Below are 13,894 nucleotides of genomic sequence, written 5' to 3'. Positions count from 1 at the left end.
TATTTGGTAGGCAGGAGCAATCAAAGTTGTTGATAAGACTGGTTGGCTGCTATAAATTCTTTAGAAAAGAAAGGAAAAAAAGTTGAGCTACAAAGAGAATGTCACCAAAACATAAGCTAAAGTGAGATGCTTCTTTGCTATGGGTTTGATTTAAAATGGTTGGCCATCTTCAGTCATAATCATAAGTAGGGTGTGTTAGAATATATGCTTATCTGCTTTGCTTTCTTCAAAAGAGATAAAAATCAAAAATCTAATCAGTTTCCCTTCTGTAAGAGACTGTTACTTCTTTCTCAATTTCGATACAATATCACCTTCTAAAATCTCAACTATTTCCTCTCTCTAAATACCTTACTCATTTCTTATATTTTATAAAAAGTGTTATTTAACAACCAAAACACTAATTTATAATTATGATTTAGTTAATATAATTTTAAAGTTATTCCATTTAATAAAAAAAAAATCATTTATAATCTAGTGTATCAATCAATATATCAACACTCATCGTTTCCACAACGTTCACTAAAAAACTGCAATTTACGTCCAAAAAATTTCATATCCTCAATATCTCTATTTCGGTTTATTGTTTACTCTTAGGTTAGCACAATACAAAGAAATAATATTAATTATTTTGGACTTCTCATTTCAAAATCAAACTAAACTAAAGAATATAAAACATATAAATTTAAATGAATTTTATTTTATAAATTGGTTTTGTAAAAATAACTTAAATTTAAACTTAATTTTTAATATCATAATTTATTTTAGTGAGGTTTTTCTATTTATCAACCACCCGCAAATATTACATATTTTTATTGTCTCGAATATTTTATTATTTTTTATTATTTCTCACATTTTTATTAATTTTCACATATTATTATTAATTTTTTATTTCTCATATATTTTTAGTAAATTTTTATTTTCTATCAAACTAATTAAATCACAGAACTTTAAAAATAATTGCTCGCTATTTTTTACTTATTTTTATTTTACCAAACATCTAAACATACTGAATCACTGATAAAATCTATGTCCTTCCCTAATCAATTATAAGAAAAGGCGTAAGTTTAAGTAAAAACTAATTTCAATTAGTCTCTTTATCTTAATTAACGTTGCTACTTCAAAGATATCATTCTTAATTAACTGAGATGTCATTCTAATATTTATTTTATATCAAGTTCCAATGAAGAAATATTTAAAAACAAATATTTTTAAATCTGATTAATAAATTAAATAATATGAATTAATTTTTTAATTGGTATAAACATTAGTTATTCTTGTTTATATTTTAGTTAATAAGGAGTAATATTTAATTTTAGAAAAGTACTAAAAACATATTTCCTGTAACAAAATCTCTTTTGGTATTACTATTAAAACGCAATGTCAACCAATATTCTTAAAACAATGGTTAAAATAGAACAAATTCCATTTAAAAGTATCATTAATGTACAACTATTACATTTCTAACACTACTTAATGTAGATTTCAATAAAAATATTAATTTAGAATTTCTTAACCAGAATACTGTTAACAAAACTCTAATTAAAATTTACTAAGAACTAAAAAAAATGTGTTGTTGGAATTAACTCTTTATTCAATTCAAAATTAATTTTACGTATTCATATTTTAAGTTTAACTAGAACAATGTCATTTTTGAAAATGTATATTTTTAATCACTATTACAAGAAAAACATGAAATAGAAACCAATTTTAGAAACCCAAAATAATTAGTTGTTATACTAACTAAATTAGAGACCATTTTAGAAACTAAAAAAAAATGATTTTTAAATTAGTTTTTATTATTGTTAAATGATTTTTAAATTGATATCTAATTAGCAACCAAAGTTTTAATGACCAATTTTTTAGTTTCTAAATTTGGTAGAAAAACTTTGGTTGCTAATTAAATATCAATTTATAAACCATTTAACAATAATAAAAACTAACTTAAAAAAAATTAATCTCTAAAATGGTCTCTAATTTAGTTTTTATTTGATTAATTTATTGTAATTGTAATCTATTGTAATAATAAAAGAGTTGTGATTACAAATATTTTAAGTGATATTGTTTAAAGTAGAAAAATATACTTTAATTTTAATTTACACATTTTTAATAAGTAAACAATTGGATGCACAGATATTTAAGTTTGATTATCTTCATTTCCCTTTTGATAAGGACAAGTTAGGTTCATGGATTGGTTTAAAAGAGATTGATATAAAAATATTAAATAATAAACTCATCTTCATCCAGGTTGGAAAAGCTCACCAGGAACCTCTACATATTTATTTCCAAATTATTTTACTTGCAAATCATTTTAAATAAATTATAAATTAAATATTACATATGTTTTATTCTAAATGGTATATAAAAATTAATAAACAGAAATTTGTGCATATACCATATGTTATAAAAAGAAATTGTTTATATTAGTTTATAATTAGGAGTTAGAGAATCTTAAAAAATGTATAGTACACATTTAATTAAGCTATCCTTTTTATTGTTTTAGTAATATATAGCAAGGACTATAGACAGCTAATGTTTGTTGAGAAAAAATAAAAAATAAATTTAAATCCTATCATTGCATAAAGATGTTTGGAGGATTATGTAGTTATTGTTTAGGGCAATATGTAGGTTATTAAGTATTTGAACTGAGTATTTAAGTGTATATTTGGGTAAGTAGATGAAAAGTAAGAGTGAAAAAAGAAAAAAAAAGAGTTAAAATTGAGATTGATTAGATTGATAAAATAAAAATGAATAAAAAATTTATAAGTTATTATAATTAATTTGAATAAATATAAAAGCTTTGAATTCATATAGTATGTTCTTTTGTTTTCTTTTTCACTTCATCATATGGACATTGGTACAGCAGAATATAGAGCCATTAAATATAAACTCTTCATGAACAGTATAATTCAAATTTATAATTTTAAATTTTTATTATAGGTTGTCACTTCACTCCTCTACAATAACATTTGTTATTTGTAAAACAAACACATTACCACAAATCATACCTAAAATTAAGATTACATAAGATGAACTAATGAACTCTACTATGAATACTTTTTTGTATACAGAGCTACCAATTCAAAATATAAGTTTTAAAAGTTATAATATTTAACACAGATATTACATTACCATGTTTCTACTTCATAATATATTTATTTAGTTGGATTTTTTACCTGTGGTGTATATTACATTTGTTGGGAACAAGTTATATATATATATATATATATATATATATATATATATATATAAACAATTGAATACTTTTTTGATAAATAATTCAAACAAATATATTTTATATTGGTTAATAAACAGGAGGGAAGAAGTATACCAAGGTACCACCTCATGGTTAAAAATATAGTTTTCTAACCTTGAAATAATTGATCAAACAGTTAAAATTATGATTAAAGTGTCTGAAAATATTTTTAATATATTCACAAATACACAACGTAAATATTGAAGAAATTTGTAAATGTTTGATTAAATACTCAAATATAAAGATAAAGAAAAAGTTGTATTTATTTAACAACATCTGATAAAAGACACAATTTTACTCATGAAAAATACGTATTCAATTTATTGTTAAACCAATAACTTTAATGATAAGTTGGGAACCTGAATTTGTTTGGTAGACATAGCCTTAATCTCAAAGTTTGATGAACTTAAAAGAAATTAGTCACAAATTTAACATGTTTGTTCAGAATAAAACTATATATTAATAATTTTATACCCTTGTACAGCATACTCCTATCAATCTCTTGAGTATTAGATATCTTCTTAAGTTTCCAAAGAAAAATACATAGTTTTTATTAATTTTTTTCTTTATAAAAGGATTGGTAAAAGAAAGCATCTAATTAAGTAAACACAGCACTATTAAGTCTATATATGCAGTTAATCAAATACGCACTCATACCTGATACATGTCCTGTTTACTCGATTCATTTTCGACTTCTAGGGTTTGATTGCTTCAAACCAATTCCACAGAACTAAAACAATCCGTTTCTAATTTATAATGGTTAATGCTTCATTAGATGCAAGCACCAAACAAATATGCTCAACAACGAATCCTTACTAAAGGAAGTGAGATTAAATCATTAATAGTCATTTTCCATAAATCTCTTACTATTATATAGTAGCTGAATGATTAGGTTACATTCATAGATAGATGAATTGAATTGATACCAATGGATTCCTGAATATCGTTTTACCATCCCCCGAGTATGTACATGTACATACATTAAGCTGATATAATCAAGAGTAGTAAAGACGCACTGCATTTCAACAAGCCTTCTAAATATTTATACATAGAAGCATAACAACAATTACACTTGTTCCTGGTGTACTGTGGCTGGTCCTGGTGCTATTGCGAACTGTAGACCTCTACGCTGCCCAGATTGAAGAACAAAAGCAACTTGGGTCGCCGCTAGTGCTGCAGCCTCCTGCTTTACCATATAATACAAAAATGTAAGAAATTACATACAAGAGAGAAAACCCCTCTGCATGTGTTACAGTTTCCGAACACAAACATTGTATGCAGACCAAAATGAAACCATATAACATTGCTATTTCTCAAAATGATGGACTGACTAAGCAAATCGGAACAAATATTAATAACTATAATGAAAACTAACTTGTCTTTGTCGTCGACGCTGCAGTATACTGATTGCCCAGGCCATAATGTAGCAAGGTAATAAAAATCCAGCAGCTCGAAGCAAGAAAAGCTGAAGAGAATTGTGATCAAATTAGATTGGCTCCAAAGGCATTTGAAATCAACACATATGAACAACTTAAATAAAAGAAACTAAAGTCACTTACAGAGAAAAAATTGGATGGATCATCATCAGAAGAATCACCATCTGAGACAGAAAGTGCATGCCGCAAGAGTAAAAGAGCCATTAACTGATCCAAAAAATGAGTTAGGCTTTAAATCTTGTCCACATACTAGTTTGTTGACATTATAAAGAGTAACAAATGCACTGAAAGTATCTAGTAGAACTAAATGAAGCGAAGCTTCATTTTATGGTACCATTCGGTCCAGCTTATTTTGGGCTTCAACTTTCCTCAGAAACTATTATAAATGAATAAAATTATCAACCACTTTAACCAAAATTTGAACTTGGTTTGGAGATCCAAAAAGTGCTTGGTCAATCACTCCCCAACCCTATGTCCTATTGTGTTGTCCATTACCTTGACACAGTTATATTTGGTAGAAAGAAACACAAGGTTAGTGCCTTACAATTAAAGCAGCTGAGCGGCAAAATGCAGCCCCACTGGCATTGGAAGCAGCATACTCATCATATTCAGCATCTAAGAATTGACGTTCTGCCTCTGCAATTGCCAAGAGCCGAGGATCACGCAAGTCCAAAGGAGTGCCAGATATTGTCCAGCCACCACTGCAAGAATATTGACAACTTGTTAAGGAGATGATCTTCAAATGTCTATAAATAAAGCATGACGGCCTCAATACAACTTACAAAGATAACAACTACACATAAAATGTAATCGAGAACCATTATACAGAAAATGAAAATTTCAGCTTACCCTATATCAATGGTAGTTTCTTCAGGATTAGCACGAGGCGGTGGTGCAGTATACCCAGGTTGATAAGGCTGAGTGTTACATGTATAAAAGGAGGGGAAATAACTCCCATCAAATTAAGCACAACATATAATTGCAAGGATTCAAATAAGACACCAAAATGTGAAATTTACAGAAGCAATCTGAACACTAATAAAATCTAAAAATACAAAATTTCAAATATATTTTATACGCAGACGCGAATGATATTTTTCCTTCCCCTCCATAAGCAGGAAAGTTATGGAACAAGGTGTGTACAGTACAAATGCATCCTCGTACAGGCATCTAAAACTCCAGAATATCTTGAATGGCTAAGCAAGATCCCCATGTTTGGTACGTGGGTAGCAGGCATCCTATCCTCAAATCCCCATCCAAAAGCATGAATGAATCTCAAATTTAACACAATTAAGAGTCAAGACCACTTTTTTGTAATATATTGCCAGTTCAACCATTCATAAAAAGATTAATATGAAATGGTTTTGAATCAAGAAATTAAAAACAAAGATTTTTTAAATCCATGAATGTTAAACCTATTGTTGCTGAAGAAAGTTCACGACAGTGGTTTGTTTATTTAAAGGGAAAACGGATGCATGTCATAAAGGAGAGAAGTCAGTAGTTAGAAATGCAGTTGGAAGACGGTTATTCTCAAATCAGTGGACATGCAAGGATTAGATTTCAGTTCATGGAGGATATGTAAGCAGAGGATGTAACAAGCAGAACAGAGTAGATATGACAGTTAAGGTTATTGGAGGAGTAACTATTTTCTTATGAATTCTGGCTATTAGCTCAGGGCAAGATCTTAAACGACTTGTCGTGATTATCTTTTACTTATTTCAATACTACATCCAATATCTCGGTGAAATTCCAGAAGTAACTTTTTATCAATTGAGAGCAGTTAATCAAGCATACGGATAGTTCTTCAACCTGTCACTGCACCCTCATAGGCAGAAAAAAATAATCTTTTATGTGAGAATTTTTAACATCAAACGAAGAAAACACAGACAAACTTTATGCGGAGCCACCGCCTTCCCATCTAGGTCCAATAATAAAGCTACACTCTTAAAATAAGCATTCCCATCATCATACCTGATGACATATCTCACAAATAATGTCTCCTTTCTCATCACACCAGTGCTGGACACATTTTCTGTGAGCATACTGCACAAAACCAAAAGGAAACAGTCCAAGAATTAAGAATACTAAACAGAGGTGAAAAATGAAAATCAACCTGACACATATAACAATAAAATATTAATGCTGTTCATATTAATGCATTCACCAGAAAATAAAGAATATCACAGAGCAACTTCTCATGAGATTACTTAGCTGTCATTTCTTAGTAAAACATGAATCTAATCTACAAACCCAGTAAAATAATAAATTAAGAGCAGACTTGTCTTTCGGTTAGGAGCCACCCAACAAGTTTTCAAAAATCCACTGTTTGATTTTTTGGACCAATTTGCAAACAGATTTTTGCTTCAATTTTGCCTTCAAACTTAAGTTTTGAAAAATTTAATCAAAACATACACTAAGAACGCAAAAATCATATCGTATTTAAAATCTCATAAACATATCTGGGCCAGGGTAGCATCAAAAAACAAGTGCATATACACAACAAAGTCACAAAACTAAAAGCCTTCTACCCAAGACAAAGCAAACATCTGCTCAGTTACTACCATCAACACAAAAATCAAGTTAAATATCACCACTTAAAAACAGTCTTCCACATTGAACGATCATTTAAAATAAAACATAATTTCGAAATCAAAAGGTAGAAATCATTATAACTAACAAAAATAAAATTAAACTTATCCTTCTAACTTCTATAATCCCACAAAACCAACCTAAAATTCAAAATTAAAAAACCAAGAAAATAAAGTCTCAAAGACACAAATTGATACCTTAAGACTGCCGCTACAGGCGCAGGGCGTTTCCAAATTGGAAACGCCGTCCTCCTCCTGGCAGATGCGGCACTCCGCCATCTGGATCAGCGGCTCCTCCTCATCACCTCCGTCGCCGTCACGATTCTCCACCGGATCGGTGCCGGAACTCTCGGCGACGGCTGTGGCAGCATCAGCGGCGGCCGGAGGCGGAGAGGGCTCGGAGGGAAGCTGCGCCGGCTGCGCCACCGGGTCAACGGGGACAGGGCGCGCGAGACGGTCAACGAACAGCACCAAGTGATCGCTCATTGGAAAAACGGAACCCAAATCAAAACCCTAAAGAAATAAAAGGAAGGGAAAAAACGCAATTTCAGAGCGAAGAACACAAAGAAAATCGAAAAAAGTAGGGGAAATCGTGAAATCGCAGGAGTCAGAGCAGATCTCGAGGTTTCCCGAAAAAGCGAGGAAAATCTTACCGGAAAATGGAAATTGCGAGAAAGAGAGAGAAATGCAATTGAAACTGTGTGTTTGTGTTGTGAATGTTATGTTGGATTGCGCGTTTTGTTCTTCTTGTTTTTGTGTATTTTATTTTATCTTATTTTCATTTTTATATTAATTTTTGGGTTTGAAAAGTTTGCTTGAATAATGGAAAAAGGAGAATAGAGACTAATAAGGATACTGTGCTATCCTAGTGGCACGCTTGAGAATTTCAACTTTACCGAAACACGTGCAAAGGGTCCTTTTCGTCATTGACGCGTCTCATGCCTTGCCGCTAAACGACCGTTTCCTTTACTTGTTCTTACCCAAAAACAAATTGTTTACGTCTTTGATTTTTACAGTTATTATCTTTTACATTAACTTGAGTACTCTTCATTGATAAGAATTTATGTTTGTATTTACTAATGGAGAAAGTTAATTCTACTAGGTAAAAAAATAACATGTTCATGATATCCCGTCAACATTTTTGAATAAAGTTGACTGTGAGTTCCGAGCTTGTGAATCTAGTAAGGTGGTAAGTTCTGAGATTGTATGTCGAGTAAAAATTTTTCTGAAGTGGTGGTTGTGGTGGATATAGTGGTGGTCCCATTATGGTTTCGTGTTGATTTGTTTTTACGGTGTTTTGAGGTAAGATTTGATAGAGCAAAGTGCATTAAGTTGTGTTAATCGATTATGAATCTCATAAATTGGTTACTTAAGACAAAAGAGTCTCATAATCGATCATACAAACCATACACAATAAGTGTTAATTGAATATACATGTTTTTTAAAAGAATAATTGATTATCCGTGTGTCATAATCAATTATAGTTGTTTTTAGAAGGATAAATTATTATGGGTGATTTTTTACAAGGTAATCGATTATATGCATGACATAATTGATTATGGGTGATTTTTTAAAGGGTAATCAATTGTGATTGGTAGATAATCGATTATGGAGCATGTGTTTGTTCTTTTGTGATTTTGGTTTTTATTTTATCATGTTTATTTGGTTGTTGTGTTGTGTAAAAGTCCTTTTGAAAGTTCACATTGGTTACAATTTGGTGGATCTATGTTTATATGTTTGCTTTGCTTTGCATGAATGAGTTTGTTCTAGTTGTGTAAGTGTGGTTGTTGGTGTCTTAGTGGTAACCTAGTGTTTTTGTGGTGTTCATGTGGTGTGCTTGTTTGGAAACAATCTAAACCTTGTTGAAAAATCCTAACACATTCTCCTCCAATCAATTTATATTCATTGGCCACAAATTTCATTAAATTGAACTCTTCCATATGGGATATCTTATTTACTTCATTGGATATTCTACTCCAAAATTGGGATTCCATCTTCATAGTTCAACAATTATCCTTCTACAATTACACCAAAAAAGGAATGATAGATAACATCTTTATTATAACTTTATCAATTATTAAAATGAAGATTTGAAAGGATAAACATTTAAACTCGATTATGCCAATAACCTTCAAACATATTTTAAATCTAAGTAAAATGTGTTATCTTCTAGATTATACAATCCATAATATAACTTTGTATTCAATATTACACAATCCGAAAGGTAATTTCAGATCCAAATGACTTCTGAATTGTTCCTAATATTCCAGATTGTACAATCCGAAAAGTTTATCCATATCTTGAATTACCTTCCAAATAGTGCAATTCAAAATAAAAAGTTATATTATGGACTGTGAAATTCGAAATATAAATTTGTATTGTGAATTTCACAATCAAGAATGCAACTAATCCAAATTATTACATTCTGCATTTAGTAATTCGGAAAGTCTACAAATTCCACAATTTGGAATTTTAAATAAAAAAACATGGAACACTAACCAGAACACATAGCCTCTGACTAGCACCACCAACAAACCACCATCGCCACCAAAGCAAGAAATGCCATAAACTTCATTAAACTCCAAAAATTAAACACCAGAACCTAAATCCATTTTCAGAAGGGTATTTTTGGGTTTACAAAAGTATGGAAGTGTAGGAAGAAGTTGTCTCATTTCACCCATTGTTATTGGGTTCATAGTGGATACCAATATCCTAGTTGTTGGTCCATTCAGTGGTGGTTCGATGAACCCATCTTGCTCATTCGACCTAGTTGTGGTTAGTGGAAACTTTGTTGATAACTGGATCTACTAGGTTGGCTCATTGATTGAAGGAGGTTTGGTTGGGTTCATTTATGGAGATGTCTTTATTGGTTCCTATGCCCCTGCGCCACTCTTTGAAACCTACCTTTAAAAACATGAATTTGAAACATGCTTGGTTGGAATGTCCTGTTATTTTTCGATTTTCATCCTAACAATAATAACTACAAGCTAGTGGTTTTTTACACAATTAAACTAGTCAGTGACTTTATTAGGAAAAATTATATAAATGGTGTAATTTTATACTAATTTTACAAGACTGGCCAATTCCAAAAAAATATTACTGATTTGGGGAAGTCGTGTTCAAGGAGCACAACTTCATCATTTTGAAGTTGTGTTTCCCATAAACAATTTCAACTAGAATAAAATAGATACGTTGAAATTATTATATGACTTTTGTTGAAAAAAAAAATATTGTTAAAGTTGTGGACATGAAGATGACTTTGATTAAGAATTTAACATTATTAACTTTTGTTTACACTGAAGTCACCATATCTTATGACGAATTTAGTTCAGTGATTTTCTTTTCATAAATATTATTAAAAAAGTTCGGTTAAAAATAAATGACATAAAATAAAAATATTTTATTATTTTATAAAGTATTTTAAAAAATTAGAAATATTTAATTAATTGAAATTTGTGTTTACATATAAATTTTTAGATTATCGAATACCAATATTAATGAAAGTATAAATTATATAATATATATAAAATATAATAGTACACACATTTATGTTAAAACAAAATGCATACAAAAATATTGAATATAATTTATTAAAAATATGATATTAAAATATTTGACGAAATAAATATTACAATGGATTATTCTAGTGTCTAAATAGACAATTTCCCCTATTGTGCCCTTATTTGCAACAATAAGAACATTTCTTTTGCCCTTTAAATTGGTTGATCCATTTCATTCTACAAACGAGTAATGATTGGTCGTTCTGACTCTTTGTGTCACATGTGACAATTAGATATGAAATTTGGTCTAGCATAAGTAGATCAATAATCCTTGTTTCAAACTGAATGGAATTCAACTTCATAATCCTTTTTAATGGTGTGGAGTTTGTACACTAGATTAAACAATGTCATCATATCTAAAGATAAGAAGAACAAACGACCATTACATGAGGATAAGGAAGTTGAAGATCTTGAAAGTGGTCACAATCATACCACCAATCATTTAATCTAACTGTATATGACACTAATCGTCGACCATGTTAGGGGGTGACTAATTATTGGACATCAAATTTTGAATTCTCTCTATTAAACCTTTGCATAAAACACATAGTTGAATGTTGTTGATTTTTTCAGAGTAAGGTTGTGATATCTTTTGAATAATAATGACCTACGTGGAACATCATCTCCAGCCCTCGCTCCACAAACCATGTTTTTTTTTCTTTCAAAGGTGACCTTGACCAAAGCAGAAATTGGCAAGGAACGAGCTCTCTTATGAATGAAGTTCTTGCATTCCGCTACATTTGTAGTCATATGACCATACCCCTTGTCCCCATAGTACGCCCTTTTCTAGCAAAATGCGATTTGTCTAGGAAACTGCTTGCTTGAACTCATATCACATAACTGATAGCTTTGCTTGTATAGTGAACTATTTCATTTTATAAGTTGTGATAAAGAAGTAAATAAAATTACTTAAATGGTCATAACAAGAGTTTTTTTATTTTCCTAGCCATGTTTTTTTATATGTGATAGTATAATCATGGAGATTTTTTATTTTTGCAATTAAATTTTTAATTTATGTATTTAAGCTTTTGATTAGGATGGACAATTTTATTTTAACCAAAGTTAGCGTCATGGACACAATATAAGTTGAGTCCAAATTAACATCATTTTTAGAAAGAGTGGTGGACAAACAAGTATGTTCTGTATAAAAAAAATTTAAGTCTCCCATTATCTTCAGATTTTGTTATTTTTAAAATTTTTGTTACATTTGTTTTTTTTAATAAATCTCTAACTTGCACTTTTTTATTTATTTATAATTCTATAAACACTGCCTCATTTATTAACAATTCTATAAAATCTAATTCACTCACTTTATTTTATTTTAAAAAAACTCAAATATTTTTAATTCTTCAAAATACTTTATAAAAGAATAAAATGTTTTTAATTATTCCGTAACCTATTTTTAATCCAGTTTCTTTTAAAATATTATCATTTTAAGAAAAAAAAAAGTTAGTGAACTGAAATCGTTATAAAATATAACTACTTCACTTGTAAAAAGTTAGTCACGTTTTAATTGTTAATCAAAATCGTTTTTATATAACACAACTTCAACAATAATTTTTTTTCAACCAAAATTGTACGATATAATAACAACTTCGGTATATCTATTTTAATCAAGTTGAAATCTTCTATTGAAAACATATGAAGTCATGTTTCTTTAAACACAAATTTTTCAAATTTGAAATATTTTCTGAAATTATCAATTCTTGTAAAATTGGTATGAAATTACACCATTTGTGTAATTTTTTCAGCTTTATTATGTCTACAATCTTAATCGTTCCTGATAAAAAAAAATAAAAAAATCTGAAACATAACTAGTAACAAAACTTTTCCACAGATATGTAATCTTTGTCCTAAATTCTAATTGCATAGACCATGTATTTTAATCCTTATATTTAAATAAAAGAGAATATTTACTTAAATAACTTTATGATTTCTTGGACATTTCTATATTTTCATATGATTCTAAAAAAAATATTTTGGATCTTATAAAGTTTATTTATTTTAATTTGTATTATCTGACATCGATAATATATTTATTAAATGACATATTAGTGATTAAGTACGGCTTACATGTTTTTTTTATCTCCGATAAATTGTTATATTTTACATTTAGTTTTCAATCATTTATTTCGCATTTTGATCTTTTGTAAAATTCTTATTCTTATTTTGAATCCTGTTATTTATTAGCGTTTTTAAGTAAAGAGTTGATTTTAAGATACCATTAGTTGAGGCTTGGTTGACAAGAAATGAGTATTGTTTTTGTTTTAGAATCTTAAGGAACCCTATCCTATTTTAAACCCTATATTATTCTATTATTTATTAATTTTGTGATTTCTCATATAACTTACACTTATTTTCTTAAAAAATTGTTTCAATCCTTCCGGTAATGACGAATTCATCATATGATCTCAACAAAAGTATATTAATTATATATTTGTTTTAAGTAACAGAAAATGTTTTGTTTGATCCACATTTTTGCTCCATTCTTCCAGCTGCTCTAACAGGAGAATTTGAACTAAACTGTCTAATTCTTCCGATATCCCAACAATCTTAGCCTATAATTCAGAATGTAAAACATTAATCCCAAATTAACCTTTTCGTAGTAAAAAGGAAGACCCTTATAAATTACAGATTAGATAATCCATAACAAATACTTATGTTAAATTTAACACTTCAGTAACGAGAATGAATTATAAGATAATATTGCAATAAAAAAATAAGACCCAAACTAAGCATGCCAACCCATTTAAATTTAACGAGTCTCACCTAAATCTATAATTTTTAATTAAATTTCAATCAATAATAGAATATGATTTAGCAAGAGTATGCATTACTTTGATTTCCTGTTCTCTACAAAATACAAAATTTGAATAAGAAAATCTTAATTATTATGTATCATTTACAAGTTTTGGAATCTATTATAGATCCACTATCAAAATAAATTAAAAATAAAAAGGCATTTTAGCAATTAATCTAAGTCCGCCACTTTCAACTATGTTGAAGCTCAAGAGTAAAATGTTGTGAATAAACTTCGAAATCCAGCAACGATTATAA

At 29.1% G+C, this 13,894-nt stretch overlaps 1 protein-coding gene across 2 annotated transcripts; it reads right to left on the bottom strand.

Annotated features, from left to right (window-relative positions):
- Window positions 1-4,083: 4,083 nt before the first annotated feature.
- Window positions 4,084-8,136, bottom strand: LOC137810753 (uncharacterized). 2 transcript variants are annotated; one of them, XM_068612173.2, is made up of 8 exons: window positions 7,931-8,136; window positions 7,476-7,790; window positions 6,661-6,732; window positions 5,539-5,606; window positions 5,234-5,390; window positions 4,813-4,896; window positions 4,629-4,718; window positions 4,084-4,436 (listed from the first exon to the last, which is right to left on the bottom strand). In XM_068612173.2, exons 2-8 carry the CDS (start codon window positions 7,761-7,763, stop codon window positions 4,320-4,322), a joined length of 876 nt encoding a protein of 291 aa, XP_068468274.1. In that variant the 5' UTR covers window positions 7,764-7,790; window positions 7,931-8,136; the 3' UTR covers window positions 4,084-4,319. The 2 variants fall into 2 exon arrangements, with proteins under 2 accessions (XP_068468274.1, XP_068468273.1); XM_068612172.2 differs by having other exon boundaries at window positions 4,084-4,439; window positions 7,931-8,098.
- Between the last annotated feature and the right edge of the window lie 5,758 nt (window positions 8,137-13,894).

This window comes from Phaseolus vulgaris, chromosome 2, assembly GCF_051622355.1.
Source record: "Phaseolus vulgaris cultivar YP4 chromosome 2, ASM5162235v1, whole genome shotgun sequence".
Classification (NCBI taxonomy): Eukaryota; Viridiplantae; Streptophyta; class Magnoliopsida; order Fabales; family Fabaceae; genus Phaseolus; species Phaseolus vulgaris.
Note: the sequence above shows the minus strand (reverse complement) of the source record. Positions and strands in the feature narration are given on the sequence as shown.